Below are 24,262 nucleotides of genomic sequence, written 5' to 3'. Positions count from 1 at the left end.
TTTCGCAACTGCCTATTTCCGGTGCAGCCACTTCCAGTAGGATGCTTCTGCATTGCATTCTTCCATAGCGGCCTTCAATGTTGTTTCCGCACTCGCCGCAAACTAATGCAAACTTTAGCAATGCGCACCCTTCCATGTATCTTGAGTGTGAATACATTCGTAGGCTGTCCCTGGGCCCCAAAGGAGAAAATAAGTTTTGCTCTATGCTTCTGCAATGCTGTGCACGTACCACTCATCATCTTAATTTTTCACGTAGTGTTCATTCATCCCCTACATGTAGCATGAATTTACCTCACACAATGCACACCTTTAGCACCATCAGGGCGCAAAAAAGCTTCATCGAAGCAATACCACAACCACTATTCAGCTTATGTGCTTATGACCATCAATACAGTCGTGGAGAAAGTGGTGGTGACACGACCATGGGCGCAGCGGTGGAAAGGCCCCCGGAAACATCATTGCAGCACTACCGCTTCCGTCGACTGAAGAGGTGGAAAAGGGGAGGAGGATAGCGGTTTAGTGCAATTTAACTGACAGCAGTAGTAGTATGGAGGGCCTTCAGTCTCATCTTTTGACTAGCCCTTCATGACAAGAATTACTCTTGGCACAGCAATATCACCGAGAAGATAGGAACAATTTCAGTGAGACCTAGAATATCTCACATTGAATATGTCAGGTACTCTCTCGGATTATCACCTTATTTAGAATTTATCTGAGTTCTGACCGGATTTGATTTCGGTTTCTAGTCCCCGTCTTAGAAACAATACACAAAATTAATCCTAACCAACAATGCCGTACACAACAAATATTTCTTTTAAAGTGAGTGAACTGCAGAACAATACTGACTATAACAAGTTTTATTGCAACCTGCAGTTATTTCTAGATCGGCAATTCCAAGCAGTTGCCAGAGACAATACTGAAGCTGGGTCCTAGCAAATGCTAATGGCAGTTCGAAAATGAAGCAGGTCACTGACCAAGGTGAAAATAGAAATAAAGTTTATTTTATTAAAAGTTTATTTTGACCTTGGTCAGTGACCTGCTTCATTTTCTAACAATGCTTTTACCTTACCAGATGTTATTCCGTCGAATTCTTGACTAAAATGTTAATGGTAGTGTTGTGCCACATCTACGTATGTCTCACACACAAGAAAGTGGTGATCATTGACAGTGGACTACACAAGTATGGTTACATATGCAGCTATACTCCCTTTAAAGGCCCCTTCATTGGAAATTCCAGTTATACCCTGGAAGTTGTAAGGCGCCATCTAGGGAGTGTCTTATCGCAAAAATTTTTGAGACTGGTTCGTTATTACAAGAGACAGAAGGAACTGAAATGGTGCGTTGCCATGCTGCCAAAAAATAGCTTCAGTGCCAACCCTCTCAGCCTTGACTAGCATCTACAAGCAACATTCCTTCCATGCCTTTCAATTCCAATGCAGGACATGCAATGCAGGACGTGCTGTATTGCATGTCCTGCTTTAGATGATTTACCGAAGTTACGTGCCATAAGAGACTATGTTGCAGGCAGTGCATCTTACGAAAAGGTATTCGTGTGTGTGACCTTGACTATTGGGCTGGAAGCAGGGCTCCTTCGAGAGGAAGGGCGCATAAGCATTTGTTTGAAATTTCAGCTGTTTTAGTGCTTTGCATTAAGTTTGATATTTTGCAGACTTGATTTCCACTACATGGTCTGCACGCTACACTTTGTCTTGTTTTCAATGGCAAAACCTTGTGCTGGGCCCTTTAGTACTTGGGGTGCAATGCCGTGGAAGCTACAGCAACTCTGTGCAGTGCTTGCATTTATAGACAAAAAAGTGTGGCAGAAACCATTTCAATGTCTGTCGACAGTAATGCACTAGCACTAATCAATATAGTGACACAATGTATTGCCACTGTCAAAACAAGTGATGTATGAGGTGTGTACTGCAGCAGAACTCCTCTTTCTCACTTCCCCAAGAACACTCGGGGCCATCTAGCACCACCGCTGCAATACCTGTGAGTGGCTTCCAAAATGTATGGCACACAGATGCGTGTGAACACCGAGAAACATGTAATGTGGCAACCGGGCTCCTCTCTGGTGCTTATTTCTAGCGGCACTGCCGCTTCATCTAGTGGAACTCCCAAGAAGTTATCGTGTGGCCTCAGAGACAAGAAGCACAGTACGCCGGTGCCTGTGAATGCTTAGAATTGTTCCCTCGCTTACTGCACATTCAGTGGTACATACTCAGTGGCCCAAGTTGGCATGAGGTTCACTGAAGAGTGGCATATACCCAGTGCATTCGTGGTGCAGCCTGCTAATATGTCGGGTTGCTGTCGAGGAACTTGTAACGTGGGTTTGATTCCGCTCAGCATAGGAGAAACTTAAGGGCCTTTTCCACCACTGTGGACAGCACATTCCAAGTAGCACATACCCAGTAACCCAAGTTGGCATCAAACTATCTGGCACCCCAAATTGGGAGGGAGGGAGAGAGTGAGAGAGAAAAGAAGAAAAGGTGGAAAAAAAGAAGTGTAGCTGCACTGATTCTGGGTGCGTGGCTTGAGGAGTCTTCGGACATTATGAAAAGCTTTAAAGTCACAAGCACCGGCATATTTAATGCTGTGGATGCAACACAGGAAGACTATCCAGGAGTGCGCTGCCGAACCAAGCCTGAGAAGCAGCAAGAGCAACAGTGGTGAGGGCTAGACAGGCACCAGTTGCGTGAGGTGCGTGTGAGCATCATTATCCTATTTATGCACACTGCAGGATGAAGCCCTCTCCAAGTGATCTCCAATTAACCCTGTCTTGCATCAGCCGACGCCATCCTATGACTGAATTTTCTCGTTTCGTCACACCACGCAATTCTCTGCCGTTGACTGCGCTTCCCTTTTCTTGGCGCCCACTCTAATAGACCACTGGTTGTACTGCCCAGCTCCCTTTTTTTTTTCTTTTTAACTATATACTAGAATATTGGCCACCCCTATTTGCTTTCTAATTCATACCACTGTTTTCCTGTTTCGTAAAACGACACTATAGCGAAACAATAAATCAGTTTAGACTAATGAAGCATTGTTTGAGAACCCTGCAGGCAGTCATTTAAAAAAAATAGTTTGATTATTAGATGAGAAAATGAAGGTCCAAATATCAGTATTTGAATTTCGCGCCGAAACCCCAGCGACGGTACGATTCCAAAGTATGTTTTCGCATTTGGGCCGCGTTGGCTGAATAAAGGTTCCCGAAACTTGCCATGTTTAATATTTGGTTCCTTTATAACACAATGTAGTCAATCTGTACCGCTTTATATAATAAGTAGGCCCTAGAAGATGCCATCAAAATCCAAGACGTCACAGATCCCAGGTGCGGGAACTAAAGTAGGCGTCGCCACCCATATTTAGTTCTTGCGCTTTTCCTGGCTTACCAAACGTTCTTAGTGTTACCAAACGTCTTTAGTGTCCTTTTAAGGTTACAATTTCTTTGGTAACCTCCAAGTTTCTGCCAAATATGGTAGTACCGATAGAATGCAATGATTGCACACTTTTAAAGAATAGTGGTAAGATGCCAGTCATGATTTGGTAATGCCAGCCATATGCACTCCAAACCATTTTTTGTCCTTTTGTAAATTTATTTACCATGGTCAGTGTCTCCTCTGGGTAATTGGCCTAATATTCATACTCTTGCACAGATTATAGAGGATGACTACTAATCATAAATTCTTTTCTTACCAGGCTATTGAACATTACCTAGTGCGTGCATGAACAAATAAATGCTTTATGAAAACAATAGCATTCACATTTTTGGTACAGAGGAATGACAACAATTACACACGGCCAAAATAATTTCACTGAAATGGTTCATTTACGAGTAAGAGCCACTGCTTGTCAAGATTGCAAAAAAAAAAAAAAAAAGGTGGCTCTTGCACAAGTATATAGGCAGTGAAGGTTGAGATTGCCATGCCACCTGTACAAAGCATGGCAAATCGTTGATGGGAGACGTTGTGGCCACTCTGTGCAGGTCGATATGGGCTGATGCCGTGTTTTCTTGCAAGTGCTTTTGTCGTGCACTGTATAGTGGAGTTTATGTGTTGAATCTGCCATTTTCGGTGATGTCCTGAATGTGTTTCATGTCTCTAAGACAAGTGCGAGTGCTTGTAGCACACAGAAATATTTGCAATAAATGCAATAACTGGTGGGACATGACACCGCGCCCTTTGCTTGACACATTCAATGCTTTTCATTGTTTCTTGATTTGCATGTAGGATTCAATTTCACTGACATAATCAATTCACATGGTTACAATCACGAAGACCATAAATTGAGAAAATAAGAGATCAGTAATATTGTGATGCCCTTTCATGTGCATGCGTGTCCACAATTTTAAACTGGCACTTTTGTTAGTACATAACATAAGCAGCATCTGTTGTTAATATCATGGGCTTTAGAAAGCGCTGAATGCACGATGCAAAAATGAAAACTGTGTCCTGTAAGATATGTATTAAGAGGCAAAATCCTAGGGAGCTTGCAAGAAAACGACCGTGCATAAAGCCATGTCGTGTCTGTCTTCCGTGTGCCTTCATGCGCCCTTGTCTGTATGTGCTACAATAGTACTCCATGGTGTGCTTTCCTTAAGTGAGAGAGTGCATGCTGAATAGCTGTTTATAAGGTATATTTAATAAATTATTGAAGTGCATGGATTGTGCAAAATGCATGCACTGGAGGAATAAAAGAGCTACTGCTCGACTCCTCAAGTTGTGCCAACAAAGTGTGGGACCGTGGCTTTACCGAGTGCAACAATGTGCAATTTAGCATGCATGTTAACTGTGCAAGTTACTTATATCTAGAATTATCATGAGAAGCCAACAAACACTGACACCAAGGAAAACGTGGGGGAAATTACTTGTGCTTAATAGATTAAATAAAGAAACGATAAATTAATGGAAATGAAAGTGGATGAAAAAACAATTTGCTGCAGGTGGGGCACGATCCCACAACCTTCGCATTTCACGTGCGATGCTCTACCAATTGAGCTACCGCAGCGCCATTTCCCCATCCACTTTCTTAGGTATTTATGTTTCCTAGCAGAACCCTGGGAGTGTTAGCCAGCGGCACCACTCACAGACCTTGGCAGCGGACGTGGAACGTCCTTTCTGCTGCAGGCGTCACGAGAACGTGATCTTTTTTGGGTGAAGGCAACTGGTCAATAAACCCACACATGCTACCTGAAGGCATCAATGTTGCCGGATTCGAGACCCTTCTCATGATATGAATAATAAAAATTGGGCCCCTCGGTTAACCCCCTTTCTTCTTGTTTACATCTAGAATAAATTTCAAGTTACTCCGTTTTAATTTTTTATTTATGCAGAGTAGAGTCCAAATTGTCTATCGAATGTTAACACTGTGCACTGGGGCTAAAAGGAAGAAAACACAAGCCCTACACGATAAATATGTCTGCATGAAGCATACAAACGCTACAATAACGTTAGAACGGTTTGTGATAAAGAAAAGTACTGCTCTGTGGAGCCATAATCACAAATTATAAATTCGAAGGTTCTTGTAATCCAAACAGAAATATGCGCACGGCTTCTACCACACAATACATCTCCATCACTGCCTGCATGCTGACGCACAATCAAGGTAACAGTGCAGCAATTTTCACCTGACACACACCACAAGCAGATCTAGACATGCACAGGCAGAAAACTAACTGAAAAGCATTCTAACTAAGACATACGAAGCTGGACGACCACACTACAAATCAATGTCCAAGAAGGAATTCGGCAGATGTTTTTTTGTATATCATATTTTTCTTCACAGATATCATGGGAAATAGTAATACAGGGGCCATATTCTGAAACGATCCACTTCGCCAGTACTATCACCTTGGCCACGCCTCCGCCAACACTGCGAGCTTTTTAGCAAAACCGCAAAATAAATAGCGCCGTCTAGTAGTTCCGGCCTATGGTGTTGGTGGGTGCTCCCAACATAATGTCACGGGGAGAAAATATATGTATTTACAATATATACAGTTACAAGGGTGTAGCTCAGTGACCAGCGTAACACCATCAACCGATCTTCGAGACACTTCAATCTCCGCTTCACCTGCCAACGTCATTTTGTCCACAGCGGCACAAACTCAAATGTGACATTAACCCCCCGGCGGCAGAAGCATCGTCTCGATGCTTTTTAGGGCGGCGAATCAGCATGCGAGTTATAGGGCTTGAGTCGCGAAACGTGCACGATATCAGTTCTTTGTGGGATAGAACACGTCGAAGTCAAAGGTGATATCTCATATGTGAGGCTGGTGATTTGGCAAAGAACTCGGTACGGCCCAGTGTATCGTGGCAGCAGTTTTTCGCAGAGGCCGACGCGACGGGAGGGTAACGAAAGCAGGACAAGTGATCCAGGGCTGAAATGAGCATCCCGGCGACGACTGTCGTAACAATGCTTTTGGATAGTCTGAGACGCCAGAAAACGATCACGGGTAATGCGACGTGCTCTGTGGCCGCGCGAACAATGGCATCATGGCCATATAGTAGATAGAATGGAGAATAACCAGTAATATTGTGACGCGACAAATTGTACGCAAAAGTCACGAAGGGTAAGGAGCAGTCCCAATCCTGGTGATCATCGGACACGTACATGGAGAGCATGTCCGTGAGTGTACGGCTGAGACGCTCAGTAAGTCCGTTTGTCTGTGGGTGGTAAATTGCCGCAAACTTGTGGGACGTTGAGCAAAAGCAAAGAAGGTCGTTGACAACCTTAGAAAGAAAACAGCCGCCTCTATCAGTCAGTAGCTGACGAGGGGCAGCATGATGTAGGATCACTTCATGGAGGAGAAAATCAGTTGCGCAGCTTGTAGGGAGGGCCCACGCTATGGCATAACGCATGGTATAGTCCATCGCAATGGCCACCTACTTGTTACACGAGGATGAAGTTGGAAATGGGCCAAGAAGGTCCAGGCTGACGTGGAAAAATGGCTCACTGGGGATATCTATAGGCTGAACATGCCCAACAGGAGACAACGAAGGCTTCTTGCGGCGTTGGCAAAGTTCGCAGGCAGCGACGTAGCTTCAAAACAGAACGATATAGCCCAGGCCAGAAAAATCGTCTGCACACACGGTCGTACGTACAGGAGACACCCAAATGACCAGCGGTGGGCAAATCGTGTAACTGCAAGAGAATTGTCGAGCGCAGATGCTGGGGAACGACAAGAAGCAGTTCAGCACCATGTGGATGCATACTGCAACAGTATAAAGTCCCATCCTGGAGAACAAAAATGCGGAGGGAAATGTCCTGTTGCTCCGAGGTAAGGTGTTCGATGATGGATCGCGAATATGGGTTACGACGCTGCTAGTTGGCGATGCGTGAGAAGTCGGAGATTGACAAAACGCAGGTGTCTGTATCGGTTTCGGTGCCATCGGGTGGGTCGACAGGATAGCGGGAGAAGCAGTTGGCGTCCTTATGTAGCCGCCCAGATTTGTCGGACACGAAAAAGGTGAACTCTTGCAGGTGTAAAGCCCAGCGGCCAAGACAGCCTGTTGGGTCTCTGAGTGAGGATAGCCAACATAAGGCATGATGATCTGTCATGATGGTGAAATGTCAACAGGTAAGGGCGGAACTTAGCAATGGCCAAACAAGGGCCAAGCATTCGCGTTCTGTTATGGAGTAGTTGCGGTTTGGTGCTGAAAGAAAATGGCTAGCATACGCGATCACGCAATTGGTGTTCCGCTGTCGTTGGAACAAGATAGCGCCAAGATGGATAGCGCTTGAATCAGTGCGAACATCAATGTAGGCATGCAGATCAAAATGACCCAACATGGGTGGATTGATAAGGCAAGTGATTAAGCGTGGAAAATGCTGCAACCTGGTAGGGTCCCCACCGAAAAGTAGCGTCCTTTTTGAGGAGGTCTGTGAGAGAACAAGCGATTTCGATAAAGTTCTGGCTAAATCGCCGAAAATAGGAACACAGTCCCAGGAAACTTTGGACATCGGTAGAATAACGCGGAAGAGGAAACTCACCAACAGCATGAACTTTATCAGGATCAGGCTGGACGCCGGCAGCGTCAACCAAGTGACCAAGTACTGTACTCGCATTTGGCGGTGGCCGAAATGGCATTTTGCAGAATTGAGTTGTAGGCCAGCTCATCGAAAAACAGCAAGGATAGCTGAGAGTCAGTGAAGGTGGCTCTCAAACGTCGGTGAAAAAACAATGACGTCATCAAGGTAGCAGAGGCATGTGGTCCATTTGAATCCACGCAGAAAAGAGAAGCAGGGGCATTACATAGACTGAAAGGCATCACTTAAAATTGGTAGAGACCATCTGGGGTGACAAAGGCGGTGTTTTCGCGATCTCGTTCATCCACTGCGATTTGCCAGTAGCCAGAGTGCAAATCAATCAACGAAAAAATAACTGGCACAGTGTAAGCAGTCATCAAAACGCGGAAGCGGATACATGCCCTTTTTGGTAATCTTATTAAGGTGACGGTAATCGATACAAAATCTCCAGGTGTTGTCCTTCTTTTTAACCAGAATGACGCCCACGGACTGCAGGAAGGCTCGATAATACCTTTGGAGAGCATTTTGTCGCTTCCGTTTGGATCACCTGGCGTTCAGCCGCAGACACATGATAGGGCCTCCAGTGTATAGGAGGAGCATTACCAGTGTGGATTGGATGGGTGATGACACGGGTTCGACCTAGTGGGCGATTGGCAAAATTAAAGATGTCTTCATAGGACATCAGAATGCAGTGAAGGGCGTCGGCGTAAGCAGGTCATAGATCAGTAGCGATCATTGGCATAAACTTGTTGTTGCGTGAAGTAGGAGGGGAAGAAGCTGCAGCAGTGTCGAAGCGTGGTTCGAGCGTGAGAGCAGCTACACCACAGTCTTCCAAAGGGGATAGCACAGCGAGCGATACACCTGCAGGAAGCACTTGCAGACACGAACCAAAGTTCACAAGAGGAAGTCACGCTTGATTGTTGGCAAGAGTTACAATTGAGCTTGGTAGTGCTATTTGTCGTGCCAGGAGGTCGTTGCAAAGTGGGGACACCACGTAAGGACTATCTCAAAGTGGTCGAGAAGGTGACATGAAGACGTAAGTCGCAGCATCAGGTTGTAGTCAAACAAATTTAGTAGAACGAAGTCGGGACTTGTGGTTGTCGGTTGGGTCGGCAAAGTAATGGGCATTTCAAGGCGAAGGGTGCCGGTCGCACAGTCAATAAGTACTGAATAGGCAGTCAAAAAGTCGATTCCAACAATCACTTCGTGTGGACACTCGGTAAGTACAGTGAACAGGACTAACACTGGACGGCCGGCAATGGTAACACGGGCGGCGCACATTCCCATCATGGCTGTTGTACTGCCATTAGCTACTCGGACGGCAGGCGACTGGGCAGGTGTCAGGACTTTACGGAGACGGCTACGAAGATCTGATCGCATAACTGACACCTGAGCGCCAGTATCGATGAGGGCTTGAACAGGTATATCGCCAAAAATTTCAACAAAGTTTGGTCAAGCAGCAGGGCTCAGCAGAGGTTTTGCAGCTCGAGTCATCAATGCAGCCTCACCTCCGGGGGCTGCATTGTTTAGTTTCCCCAAGAAGCGGGCCGCGTATGACGGGGACGAGGGATGTCGAGGTGTAGACGAGTGGGATTGACGGCGTTGCGGCCAGGGCAAGCAGCTTGTGGTGTTTCCCTCAGAGAGAAGGCCGGCGTGGTAAGGTTGAGAGAGGGGTGACAGAGGCCGAGGGTCTCGGTCGAAGTGGCGATCAGCATATGGTCAAGGCGAGGAGTACCAGCGGCTACTTCGGCAGTGGCGGGAGATGTCACCGACCCGGGAGCCTGCAAAGCAAATTGGCCTGTCATCCAGTGTTCGCCACTCAGAGGGATTCTGATATCAATCCGGGAACAACTGTCGGGGGGCAGTAGAGGCAAGGATAGGAGCGGTAGGGGCGGGACGTGGGCGGACAGCAGACTGGATGTCCATGTTTGCAATTTCTTGGCGGACAACGGCTTGAATGAGCGAGATGGTCATGTTGTCATGCGTATAGAGACAGTGAGAACTTGGAGCCATAGCCTCAAGTTCGCGATGGATGACCTGTGTCAAGCTTGGCGTTGTAGGCGGATGTGATGCCGGAGGGTCGTTGCAGAAGAAAGTGGCAGCTGTATTTGGAAGTCGGTCGAAGCGTTGTACAATGCGTTTGCTCTTTGCTTGCTCAAAATTCCGGCATTCCTTAAATATGGACTCGACGGTTGAGCAGTTCCTGCAAAGCAGGAGGTTGAACGCTTCGTCCACGATGCCCTTCAAGATGTGTCCGACCTTATCAGCCTCCAGCATGTCCGTGTCCGCTTTACGGCAGAGCACCAGAACGTCTTGAATATACGGACATACGATTTGGTTGATGTCTGGGCATGAGATGCTAGCTCTTGCTTGGCCGCCATTTGACGTCCCACAGGTCTTCCAAAAAGATCGCATAGCTTTTCCTTGCAGGAGTCCCAGCTTTTAATGTTGGCTTCATGAGTCTCAAACCATACCTTCGTGGTTCCTCCCAAGTAAAATATCACGTTGGCCAACAAAAGTGTGGCATCCCACTTGTTGTGCTTACCGAAGCGCTCATACAACGTCAGCCAGTCTTCAACATCGGCCTTGCCAGGGCCGATGAAGATTCGCAGGTGACGTAGCTGGGTTAGCACTACTTCCGCTGGTGTCTGAGCGGCGGAGGCAGCGTCAGTAGCCATAACAGCGGAATCGATGCGACGCCCGTTGCGAAGATCCAGGGCCGGCTTGTGGCGAGATTAGCCAGCACGTCCACCAAAATGTTACGGGGAGAAAATATATGCATTTACATTATATACAGTTACAAGGGTGTAGCTCAGCAACGGTAACACCATCAACCGATCTTCGAGACACTTCAATCTCCTCTTCACCTGCTGACGTCATTTTGTCCACAGCGGCACAAACTTGTACGTGACAATATATTGAGTAAACGACAGCATCTTCTGGTGGTCGGTTGCTGGTGTAGTGTAGTAGAGACAAGAGTGTTGGTGGTTTATAGTATCTTTTGATGGCAGTTTGCACATAGTTTTGTGCAGCGATATTTGTTGACTGTTCATCGGCTATGGCGTTGTGTTGCTTTGCGTCAGTGGCAATTTTCGGTGACAGTGTCTTGGAACAGCTGGCAGCGGCACCATAAACAAGGCGTCGCTCGCGTGGTTGGTGGCAACCAGTTGGTGGTGAACTGTAGCAGAGACAAGTCAGACGATGCCACTCTGGCGGTGCACTATGGTTGACACACAGACGGAGAAACAGTGTGTCGCTTTATAATATCATTGCCTGCATAAAAGGTCCTGTGGCATTCGAAGGTGCGATGAAAAATTTACTGCATTTGCAGCTTAAACACGTCAGCTTATCTTTGTACATTGAATTTTTTTTTAAAGCCCTGCACTACGTGCTTTCTGTATGTGTGTGCTTTGTTGTTTCTTGATTTCATCTGCAACTTTAGGCTCTGTTCTTGTTCAATCATGTACCCACTCCCTCTGTAACGCCCCAAAGGCCCCGAGTGTAAATAAATAAATAAAATGTGTTTCGCAACTGCGTGAGTTATAGCACAATTTATTCATTAAAATAAAGCATTTCAAACTTCCATTTTCAATTTATTTAACCTAAAGCGGCCATGGCCAACCGTACTCGGTGCGCAGAACCTGTACTGCGGCCATTACATTCTAAAACAACATACCCGAGCCGCTCTGCACTCACACGGTGCACTCTCTCGTGCATTGTGAAGCATTCAAGAGCATCTGTTGGTAGTGCATGCTGTTGTCACGGGTAAGCAGCCGGTTGATTTATTGAACGTGACTATCGCCGAAGTGGATCGTTTCAGAATACGGCCACAGAATTGGCAAGAGCTAGTAGTACCACAGAAGAAGTAACTTTGTGTATTATAAGGGCATTTGCAGTGAAATATGTAAGCACAGGGCCTCGCACCAGTACCAGAGGACAGAAAATGATAAAATGATAACCCTAACACCGTAGTGCTCCTGCCGGCCAAGGAAAGAAGCGCAGTCGTAGTCAGCTAGCTCTGACAGATGGTGCCCTTAAGACACCTGTCTATTCTTCCACTGTGATCAGAGGCAACGTATGATTGATTCTGTGCACATGCAGCAAAGGTATGGTGTGTAATCTCGCAAATCTCAATTGTTATGCCCGAAAGGTGCCATAAAAAGTTCACTGGAGTAAAAAAAAAAAAAAAAATCCAAGTTCCATTAAAATCCATTAAAGATAATAGAGAGAAAAGCTATCTATGCAAGCTGTCCAACCCATGCCTTTTCAATTCAGAGCTGGTTGTCTAAAGCACCTGACCACAAAAGCACATAGAGTGACATATTTTTATGACCAAACTCCTTGTGTAGATTCATCAGCATTACAGTTTTGGTATGAAAAGGAGTATAGTGTTGCTGGTGCACAGCACGACCAGTGAGGCTTTACTTGAATAAAACATCTCATAGATATCTGATGTCAAGTGTGGCTACATGCAAGGGGACTTTGAAATTTCTGCACAATGTGTGTTTGTGAAGCAAGCTTTACTCACAAGGCCTGAGGGTAGAAGAACAGCAACAGGAATTTCCCTTCATAGTCACTCAGTTGAATTTCCCGGATCTGGCTGTCCACCACAGCTATCCCTTTGAAATCAGGTGCGCGACACTGAACTTGGGGCAAGATGCCCAAAGGCGGCAGGTGACACCGGACAGCTGGCGCTGGAGCCTCTGCTAAAAAAAAAAATTACAAAATACAAGAGCAAGAATGATTAGTGTCATGGTTAACATGATTGAATTAAAAAAAGTGTAAGTGGGCGCTTACTTTCAGCTACCTTATTTATAGTTAGCAAGAAAAAAGCCTCAGTAATGCGTCGGTATCGGCGGAAGGATGAGCTGGCATGACAGATCCAGGCGCGACACTCGTGGTGAAGCCAATTAGAAATTAGAAACTCACTAGGTGGTGGGGTTGACATTCTCCTCCTCCGTGGCACGAGCGCGGTCACGGGCCGCGACAGTTCTTCCTCCTGCACCTGGAACGAATTGTTAGACTGCACTAGCGCGTTAGCCTGCCTACGCCACGGGAAGCTCTGCGAGTAGTAACAGCCAGGCAGTGGATTGAAGACCCACCTGATCAGCTGACTGCATGTCGTTCACTATCTCTGGCAGCGTCTGCGCTTCGGCTTGGTTGGCGAAGCCCAGCAAGGCCTTCACGTCCTCAACCGCCTTGACAGTATCACGGTGGTGCTTGGTGCGCGCGTGCTTCTCCAGTTCGCTCTTGCCCGCTCTAAGATCGGCGTTGCACAGTTTGCACCTGGCACGGTACGGATCGTGCGGCACGCTAACCAGCCAGTTTTTGAAGCGCTCGTCCTGCAGCCAGGAGTCTCTAAACTTCTGCTTGTACCACTTGATGCCGGGGGATGCGTTAGAGGCTTCACCTGACTTGCGCTTGGCGGTCCTTGTCTCGGCCGTGACTTCAGCAACTTGGTTGCTGTGCAGCGGCGAGAGTGCAGTCACTTGTTCCTCCATTGGCTCTGCAAAGAAGTGGCCGCGACCCATCAGCTTAGTCGAAAGAACATAAATCTGAACGCAAAGGAGATTGAAAACGAATTCATCCGGCGCAGTAGCCAAGTGTGCTGAACATGCGTCCGATGCGTGGGCTCGAAGGATGCCGACGCTTGGAGCGGAGAACGAACGGTGCACCGCCCCAGCGACGCCATATTTAGTGCAACACTACTAACAGTTTCCCAGCTGATGACCGACGTTTGAAGAAGGAAAACGTGCAGCTACAACACGATGAGCACAGCACATGTACTGGCACACGTTCTGTGACAACATACCACATGCGCGCAGCTAAAATCGCCAGCAATTCCCTACAAAGCTCCCGTAAAGCGACTTTTTCCCTAGCTCCTCGCAGTCTGGACCAATCCGTCCAGTCGCAACATAGTAAACGGAAGGACAGAAAACGTTTGACTTACACGATTAGTGGCAGTTTTTGCGGCTCTCCGTGTCATCACAAGGCATACCTGACACACCCGTCCACACGCAAAAAATTATAATATACGATTATAATGAGCTAGCGATTTCATAACTCCCTAGGGCACACAACGCCCGGAAAGACGGTAACAAGTAAAACAAAATGGCGCCTACACACGGCCCAATTTCACGGCACAACGTGGCTAGACCAGGCTAGACCGAGTCGCAGATCCGCAAAACGTAATCACTGCAGCGCCGCCGTTCAACGACAGTTTCGCAGCAAAGACAACCGTCGTCTGCTATGTATGCAACCGCGCTTCCTCCGCGGCGTGCTCGATCTGGTATACAAAATTTATGAATACTGACAGATAGAAATACCACAGGGGGTATATGAAAGTTTAAGAGCTACTGAAAGTGCTCTCCAATAACGCAAATATCCAGGGGCGATCACTGGTGTTTCATACGCTCTGCAGCAGCCGGTCAGCCTAACTATTATCCACTACTTACTGCAAAATAAGGACATGAACATCTTTAGATAGAAATTTGATTAACACAAGTAACTCGTAATTACTTTAGAGGCACTTTTATACAATTGGCTTTTCGTGACATGCCGGTATTTGTTAACGGACCGCCTGGCTGTACGTGGATATCCACCGCTAGCTCGTAAAATGACGAGAATCTCTAGAACGGCGATATTGCGTTAAGATCATCTCGACAACGACCGTAAAAGGCGGTAAACATCATAAATAAACAATACGCATGAAGAGCTTGAAAGGTGCTTGGGCAGCAATAATACCGTCTTCATGCAACGCCACAACTGTTAGTAGCATGACCAGAACAAATTCGCAACCAAGAGCCTAACTACAACGCTTCCCTGACTCACACGTCGCAACAGTTTGAAAGTGAACTTTGTGACATTTGAACATACGGCCGAAACTTGTAGAAATAACCTAAAACACTACACAAAAGCGCGATTAGAAGCCCCTCAAAATCACTACACACAAATCGTCAAGCCGTTAGATTACACACAAATCGTCAAGCCGTTAGATTAACGATTGCTCAAAGTTGTGCTCAATAGCTGCGTGGGTATAACTGTTGTTGAATAGTGCAGAGACAAGCACTCCAACACACGAAAAACCAAGGGCACGAGAAGGCCGTATTTCGTAACGATCTATTTCATTTCACAAATTCTTATCGAATGGATCTCGGCCATAACGGCGCCGCGGTAGCACCCTAGCCAACGACGAGGGGCGAGAATAGAAAATGTAGCGAACCATTAAAAATAACGGCCTCAGCTAACTTAACCAAACCAGTTATATGTGCGTGCTTCTGTAGATTTACAAAAAAATGCGCATATCAAGCGTATCGAGTGCGTTTTGTTGACAAATGAGCGTTCACCATGGACAACACCTTGGAGCTGCGAGCGTATGGCACGAGCGGTCACAGCAGTAGTGCTTATGCATATATCGATCTCGCACAACCACCATGTCCTTGTCTTTCTAGCATTAAATACTGTTTCCTAGCCAGAATGTGACACACCGAATGGCAACACAACACGTACATTACTCCAAGAAGCAAGTTAATTCTGCATCACTGTATCACCAACCTTAACTCACATTAGAAAGGGAAAATGTTTTGCAGGTGTAACAGGTGAAATTTATCGTTCGCTAATCGCAGCTAGTCCATATGACGGCGCCGAATTTTTCTATGCTTCGGCTGAGCAGGTGAGCCTGTACAAAGGCAAACTTTCAAGCAGCTGACCACAGGTTTCTCGCACAATGATGGAAGTATAAAGGAACACCGGTAACGGAAGGCGACCTTACTACACTACATAGGCGCCTAGCTATTGTTATCGGGTATGTCAACTTCTCTAAATTTTTAATTGTCGCAGAGCAACACCGCGTAAATAAAAGACAGTTCTGTCTTTATAAAACAAGGTATAAGAGGGCAGCAAAAGTGAATAAAACAGGAGCAAGCAAAAAAGAAAGAAATGCACGCCAAAAAAAAAATTGACTCTCTCACCCACCATATAGCTATTCAGATCGAAGATTGAGACGTAAATCAGGCTAACTCAAACAAACAAAAAGGGCTTTTCGATACAAACTAAAAAGAGAAAAAATGAGAAAATATAAAGTATTTAAGACGTTGTAAGGGTGACATACGTTACGAGTGGCGCTGAAAACTACATGACTGAAGTTTAAGAAAGCTGCATTACGCAGTTAAACATAACAATGAAGTCAACGATAACAGTGGTTTTACCACGAGCTCACTTATGTTCAACCACCGCCAACGTTCACTCTGAACTGTATTTCGTTTAGAGTGGACGCTTAAAACGATGTAGGACCATCAAAACATCATTAAAGAACACTATCAATGCACAAGAAAAGCAACATGAACACAGGCACACCATGAGCCCTAACGCGCGAGCACGTTGTAGCCGCCTCGAAACATTTCACATGAAGCAACAAAACTCCGAGCTCGGCAAGACACACCCGATCCCGCTCCCATCTAACAAGTTACACTGATAAGTGGTGCTGGATTATTGCCAACAAATGTTTAAACATACCGCGTCGTAAACTAAAAATGTGATTATATTGATTCAACGACAGAATTCACCGATTTTGACCTAGCACTAGCTCTACGACGCGGACAAAGCGACGGACGAAGAAAGTTAGGGAAACGGATGTTCCCCAGACGGCTATTCAATATGGCGCTATGGGGGACATTGCGCAGTACAACTTTACCAGTACACCATGCAACTCGTTGCTGGCAAATAAACACTGTAGTGGTTCGAAAAATAAAGGGATCAGCTTTATCGGTTAATTTTTCAACTAAAAAATCACTCCCTCGATCAAGCGAAAGCCGATTTCACCCGCGAGGAACCAAGCACGAAAATCCCTATTGCTGATCGGTACATTCGAGCCTCGTATTCTCAGCTACTCGTTTTAGGGAAATCTAAGAATGAGACAAATATTCCATGTTTATCATTTACAAGCTAGGCCGTGTGTTCAGATATGGGTGTTCGCAGCTCTTTAAAACGGGCGTTCTTTCTTTTTGATTGCTCCACGCTTGACGCCTGGTTAGCCACTGGAGGTCCGCACCACTGAGGAAACCGCCATTTCTGTGTAGAGCGCTTCAGGGCGAGCAGAGAGCGCTAGGGCTACGAGGGCAACATAGCTTTGTTTACGCGCAGTCAGTGGTGTTTATTTCACTGTACCAGGTCGCATTTGATGTTACCATTCTAAACTACTTCAATCAATGTAACTGTGGTATATTTCAAGTGCGACCTCGTATATGATGGAAAGCGCATATTTCTCCTGTCATTTTTAAATGCGAATACACGTATCAAAAGTCACGTCTAGGCCTCCCCGTGGGCGTGTTATGCTCAAGAGCTGTTTTTACTTCACTGCCGTCGTTTTTTGTTTGTCGCTTGATTGTAGTATACGCCTCGTTCGACCTGACACTGCATGAACTGTCATTTTGCACTTCAGGATTAACTGAAGTGTACGAATGACCTTGCAAAATATGTCAAGCGTTGTACTGCTTCCCGCCACATTGTGATGTATAACGGGAAGAAAATCGGCAAGCATGTTTTAAACACGTTTCATGTATTTGTGAATGTGCTGCGTTCATGAAGCAGAAAAGCGAAAATTATTTGCCGCCTTGACTGGTTCGTGAGTATTATTTAAGCCTACATGTTCAATGAGAAAGGGGGTCAAAGTATGATCTGTAATTCTTAACTGTTTAATTCAGCTGCCGAAGAAAGGTAAGACGCCTTCATTTTCCTTGCTTTCCGGAACACCAATGATTGGTTTTGTTGCTTCATATACAACACAAAAGATAGACGCTCGTATGAAGCCATTGGCATATGTTTCGTATGTATGCGTGTATGTAAACTTGCTTTTTTTTTTTTTTTCGGGTTGCCACTTGCTGTGGTTCAAATAGTGGTGGTGTGCATAGGTGTTCCTTCGTCTGTTGACACTTAAAATAAAAATTATATTGTACTCCTCGAACTACAAATATCATATACCCCCAAAAAAGTGAACTTAGGGTTTACGGAAAATGCTTTCCACTGGGGCCTGCCTTACGTCCGGTCGCACCTGCGATGCACCACCCACACAACGAAACGTTTTTCAGATGATTTTGTGCAGTTGCAACGACAGTGCGAAAAAGAAAACGAGAGAAAAACTTGTAGAAGGTGGTTCGAGTCCAAGATGCTCAAGCAAAAGCAGCTACAGGGGTTTCAAGCGAGTTGCAACCATTGCAGCTAGTTTCGATAAAGAAACATAGAGAGAGATTCTCGAGGCCGTTTAAAAAACTTGACGATTAAAAACGATCGAATGTACAACACGGATGTTCTACTAAGTGTCTTGTTTCATAGTGCCGCGGAGACCATGCAAATCCGCGTTAGTGGTGAAATCACACGGTTCTAATTAGAACGTACGAAACCAGATATAAGAAATTCATATTCCAAAGAGAATTGAGAGACGTATCAAGAAAAATTGTGCAGCTGTACATTTGCAATAAATGCAAAGACGCACGTGAGACAACTTCGGTAAACCTCTGATCATATATTGAACACCAGAGTCGGTAAACCTGCCACAGCTAGTTGTCAAGGGTAAACTTTTATGTGCCCGAAAATTAACGGCATCGACTCGCATGAGACGCGACATTTCTTTCGCATGAGAGAAATGTCGATGCTTTGAACTCAAGTTTTGGCTTCCGTTGTCATGTCTGCGGGGAATCTAGGTACCGCGTAGGAAGGTTGGGGCTCGCCGGGCCCCGGCACTGCGGTTCGATCTAAAGTCTAATAGGAGCAGCAATGAAGCCCGGCATTTCGCCTCAAGGGAGAAACCTTTCGCAGCCATAGGTTGGGGACATTTTGGCGTGTCTACAGCCGGGTCTCAGAACTCACCTCTTTCCAGGAGACAAGAAACGTAACAGCTCTTAAGGTCGGTCTGGGCTGTAGCGGTGTGTATCGCACGTGCTGGACTTTGCAACCCAGGCACCAAAGCGACACCTTGGGTCGAGGTGGGTCTAGCATTGAGGGAAAGGGCACACTAGGAGAAGAGGGCGTTAGGTTTTTAGACACGTCACTGGTTCGGGAGCGCCTGTACACAGCTAGTCGTGGAAGCACGTATGCTAGGTGACTATACAAATAAATTAGCACGGAATGGTGATCTGCTTCGGCATAGAACAGGTATAGTTACAGAATTTGGCGGCAGTGCGGCAGATATCGAACGACAATGAATATAAAGAATGGTACATGGTCCAAGATACAAGATCTAAACTTTTTGGCGGCGTTCGGTGAGATGAATGCGCGAGTTGAGCTTGTATTCAAATGCACAATGCAGCAGTCGTGTTGTTTAGGAATATCGTCGCGGTTGTCACCGTCATTAAAAGAATAGCTCACTGAACAATGTCAAGAAACGAAACCTGACGTTTCGCAATGCTTTAGTGACGACCGCGCCATTAGTGACAAATTCTGGTCGTTTAACTTCGTAGCTGAAATGGAAGTATGGTTTCGTAAGTGCTATTTGATTTCCTTGGGCTAGTTTAAGTGCCTGTCGCTCCATTTGTGATTGTAAACGAGCGGCACAGTTGTTAACAAGAAATAAATATTCTAATCTGATATCCTCTCTTTAACATGTACTCGCGTACCCATAGCAACAGCCCACGTTTTCGTTTTAGCGAATCTGCGATACATCCGCTCTATTTTTGTGAATGTTTCTTCCACGCTGTGTATTTTGCTATATCTGTGTCGATTACGCAGGCTAAGACAGTGCGGGACAAAGGTATGCAGGCCTTGTTTCCAGGTGCGAAGTCTATGCCGCATACACCGTCAACATTTTCGTAATCTGCTTCGCAGGATGCTTATCAGAGACGTAATTTCTGATCGTGCTAATCAGGACTGTTAGGGTGAGTCCGTCAGCAAAGCACGGCAATATGTGGCAATCTCTTCCCAGGATAGTAACAATGTGGACTGCTGAATACGTGCGTATCATTCAGTAGTACAAATGCACTCGGCCTGAACAGGGAATTTGTCAATTTCTCGGTACTGAATATATATGTAATGTTTGGAGCATCTAAATAGCTCGATGGGTGGTATATACTGTTTGACAGGAAGTGCTGTAGATGCAATGACTATGACGTTAAAAGAAGTCTGGGGTTTTACGTTTCAAAACGACGATATGACTATGAGGCACGCCGTAGTGGGGGACTCCTGGATTAGGTTTGATCACCTGGGGTCCTTTAAGTGCACCTAAATCTAAGTGCATGAGCGTTTTAGCATTTCGCCCCCATCCAAATGTGGCTGCTATGGCCGAGATCGAACCCGCAACCTCTAGCTGTGGGGTTGGCTATGTACGCCGACTAGTAAGGTACTGAAAGTCCCGGACAGCGCTGAAGGGAACATGTTTCGTGTAATTATGCGAGGTGATATAGCAACAAACACACCGCCGCAACTAAATAACGGTTAGAGATGATAACGTACATGTGAGAGAGGAAGAAAATGAAAGGTAGGTATGCGTCTAAACGTTGTACCATGCATCAGGAAAAGAGACGGACGAGCGAAGAACGTGACCGTGTGGTCATCCGTGCCAAAGATATTGCCGTGGTAACTGCCACTACACTGCAACTATAAGTACCCTCACCAGGTAGGCATGTCCATTCACAGTAAGGCGAACCGCTGTTTTAATCCTATAGTGTATATAGGCGCATATAAATGTAAATGTACCAGCAGACATATATTTGCTATATTCATCATAGAACTTCACGCACTTAACAGTACTGTTTTCAGGTTCCCTCTTGTTCTATTGTGGGCAGATGTCATTAATGTCACTTCCTTCAATGTAGGATTGGTCAAGAAGCAGGCAGTAAGAAAAAATTAAGTATAAATGTTGAAATGACTAAAATTGAAATAATGAAATTATTAATCAGTAACTGGCACTTATTACTTTAACAGAAGAAATCAAGCTATAGACAGAGGTTTAATTGTGGGTTCTGTATTCATCGACCTGACGAAAGCATTCGACACGATAAACCATCAGATACTACTTGTTAAACTCGAATCATTTGGTATATCTGGTCCTCCACATAATTTTATTGGAGACTATTTGAGTAAGCGGTTTCAAACGGTACAGGTTAACGGCCATCTCTCATCATTCAAGCTAATTATCGTAGGAGTCCCACAGGGATCAATTTTAGGCCCACTTTATTTTTGGTGTTTATTAATGACCTACCCACTATATGCACTTGGTCTTAAGTGCATACTTTACGCTGATGACACGACCATCTCTACATCCAGTAAACCAATTGCCACACTCCAGTCTAACCTTAACACTGACTTAAAAATATTACTTTATGTTGCCAAAGTAATCATCTGCACATTAATCCCACTAAAACCACATTTATGGTGTTCCATTCCCAGCGAAATTTAATCGACGTCCCATCTTCTGTTCACATTGGTGATTCATACATGTTTCGAACGAAGCGCGGTTCCTCGGAGTCATCTTAGATACTGAACTAAAATTTCATGGACACGCCCGATCACTTGTGAAAAAGATTGAATTTGGCATCCACATTATCGCCAAGACAAGAACTTATTTTCCACCTCACGTCGTACGATCTTTGTATTTTGCTTATATTCATAGCCATCTTTCGTATTGTGTATCGTCAGCCAATAGGTATTCTACGCATCCTGAACGTCCGGAGCAAGTTCAAAAACAAGCTATGAGACTAATGACTTTCAGCCCATTTGATTTGTCCTGCAGGTCACTGTTACCTAAACTTAAAATTCTCCCGCTACGACAATTATTCTGTCAGAAACTATCCATAATTGCATATAGGTTCATCACACACGACATCTTCATTGAATGTATTGGTCCTGAACACATTACTAACAACAGTACCCGGTTTTGCCTGCGCAATAATCTTTTACCTGTCGTAAGGACGAATTACGGAAAGTTCACAGCCCTCTTCTCTGGCACAGCAATATGTAATTCATTACCTTTCGCAATAAAATCATCATACAACGCTCATACATTCTCCGCGCGCACCAAGAAATATTTCATTCAGGAATTAAGCGACTCATCTTAATTTCTTAATTAACTATAAATATATATGTCATTTTGCTGTATACCTTTTGTTTTTGCATAAGTAATTAATATTATTGATAATGAAACGAGTTTGGTATCTCATGTCAGGTTGATTATTCTCGTTAATGTTCGTTGTTATTGTGCTTCTTCACACGCTTTCGATTATTTTTCATGTTTTTTTAATAATTAACATTACCATTAACTTATTTATACAATTTTCCGTTATACATAATCAACTTGTCTAATTATTATTATTATTGTTCACATGACCATACTTCTTTGCTGCTTTTGTATAATAATCCTATTTATGTAATCATAGGAGGTCCCCCTGGCAGTTTTTTTCGAAACTCTGGGACCCCCTGCTGTAATACTATTACCATGGAACTCGAACATGACTGCTGCAATAAACTTGACTTATATACAATCTACAATGTCGAAGTAAAGCGGCACGTTAGTGAAGCGTTTAGAAGGAAAGGTTTAATACATTAGTAGAAGAATTGCGAGGCAAGATTTGAGGAGTAGTCATTTGAAATGAAGCATTTTGTGAATTTAACGTGACAGCAGTTTGGTGTCACGGAGAAAGTTATAAAAGTGAAACTACAAGCGCTCCTGCGGCTAAGGCTGATTAAAGCGTGTACTCTAGGAGTACACCCTTTTCAAGAAAACTCCGGCGCGACTAAATACCCGTTAGAGGCGGTAACGTGTACGTCAAAGAAATGAGAAACACTAAAAACTTTATTGTTTCTCAGTGAAGAGGCCAAATGAGAAAGCACAACGCATAGAACTTTGTGCAAACGTGCGCTGGTGAAAGGGGGCATGTGGAGATAATTTTCTATGGACTGATAACGGACAAGATAGAAAACGAATGCGCAAGAAACAGGGCCTTATGTTAGAATTGCTCGTATGTCAGGCAATCGCGATGTTGCTACAGGCGGGATCGCCAGCCAATGTAAGACATATTATTATCAAAGCCAGGCGGCCAACAGGAATGACTGGTATGTGTACCCTTACGAACAATCATGGCGTAAGAAATTTTTGTGAACATGGATCCAGAAATGTGCGAAGCCGCTACCACAGCATTCCAAATAATAATAAAAAAAACGCGATCGGTCCTCTGTTAAATACTTGTCGCAATTATCCCTGCGAAGGTTAATAAATTCTTAAAAATGTCTAAGCCGCGAGGACAGGTCATACGGGGGTCAATGTAGGCGAGCGTGCTTCCTGATACGAAAGGTTGTTCGCCTAGAGAGTAAACGGCATATTTGCTTCTCTCTCTAAAAGCTAGCGAAGATAAATTTTCTAACTGGGGCCTGCAGAAAATAGAACGCAGCCAAATACCAGTGTGAGCTCAACATATACATCCCGTATACTTTATCGTCTGCGGCAGATAGCACAATTCTAATCATTGAGCTCAATTGCTCAAAAACGCGAATATAACTTGCACAAAAAATTGAAATGCGTAATGACTAATTAGAAAACGTTATCTAATCAATTTTTCTCTAATTAATTTAGGGTACACATTGCAATTTACGAATTGAAGTCGGTAAGCGCTCAAGTGCATCCACTTGGACAGAATTTGGAAACAAGCACCAGTTTTGAGATAAGCGCCGTCAAGACTGAGGGTAAAATGCGCTGCTGTTACGCTTACTTAAACAAAACACCTTTTTATGCATTGCAGGGCAAAAATACCTGGAACACCAATGGATTTAGTCGCACGCTCTGTGAACACAATTCGTTCCAAATTGATATGCCTAACGAACACACCGTCTACAAGTCGTGAATTTCAATGTGCCCTGTGTAATTATGTGAAAAGTGAATAGTTATTTTTTTCTTTCAGTTTAGTCGATTATGCATTTTGATATATCGCGGAAATAATGCCCGCCTCTTCAGGTAAACTAGCTGCAGGAGTACAATTTTGTTACTTGTGACAGGCAATATTTAAAAAAGAAGAAAATTCTGTTAACTCGAACAAAAAACTTTCCATTGCAACGCACTAATCGTCCAATGTGTCAGTGCAATCGCACTGTTAAATTGAAAGACGCAGCCCGATTGGCACCGTAGCTTTAGATACACGCAGGTATCTTTAAGGCCGTGTCCGAAAGTTGCAGCGTATAGCCCACATTTTGCCCGACTCGCCGGTTCAACTATTCATAAAGTACATATATGAAAATAATTGACATTGCGAAGCAG

General features: G+C 44.8%; 1 protein-coding gene and 1 non-coding gene across 12 annotated transcripts in view; both read right to left on the bottom strand.

Moving 5' to 3' along the window:
* Positions 1–18,979, bottom strand: part of LOC126543928 (uncharacterized) — a 43,678-nt gene extending 24,699 nt beyond the window's left edge. For 3 of the 11 annotated variants that reach the window (XM_050191077.2, XM_072287559.1, XM_050191084.2), the window contains exons 1-3: positions 13,131–13,735; positions 12,958–13,051; positions 12,557–12,734 (exon numbers count right to left, since the gene is read on the bottom strand). In XM_050191077.2, coding sequence (XP_050047034.1) covers positions 12,557–12,734; positions 12,958–13,051; positions 13,131–13,559 — 701 coding nt within the window. In that variant the 5' untranslated portion in view covers positions 13,560–13,735. The other 8 variants (XM_050191081.3, XM_050191082.3, XM_055061431.2 and 5 more) reach the window with 8 other exon arrangements.
* Positions 4,938–5,010, bottom strand: TRNAS-UGA (transfer RNA serine (anticodon UGA)). The gene has a single exon. It is a non-coding gene; the product is annotated as a tRNA-Ser (tRNA).
* Positions 18,980–24,262: the final 5,283 nt, after the last annotated feature.

Source organism: Dermacentor andersoni, chromosome 1, assembly GCF_023375885.2.
Source record: "Dermacentor andersoni chromosome 1, qqDerAnde1_hic_scaffold, whole genome shotgun sequence".
NCBI lineage: Eukaryota > Metazoa > Arthropoda > Arachnida > Ixodida > Ixodidae > Dermacentor > Dermacentor andersoni.
Note: the sequence above shows the minus strand (reverse complement) of the source record. Positions and strands in the feature narration are given on the sequence as shown.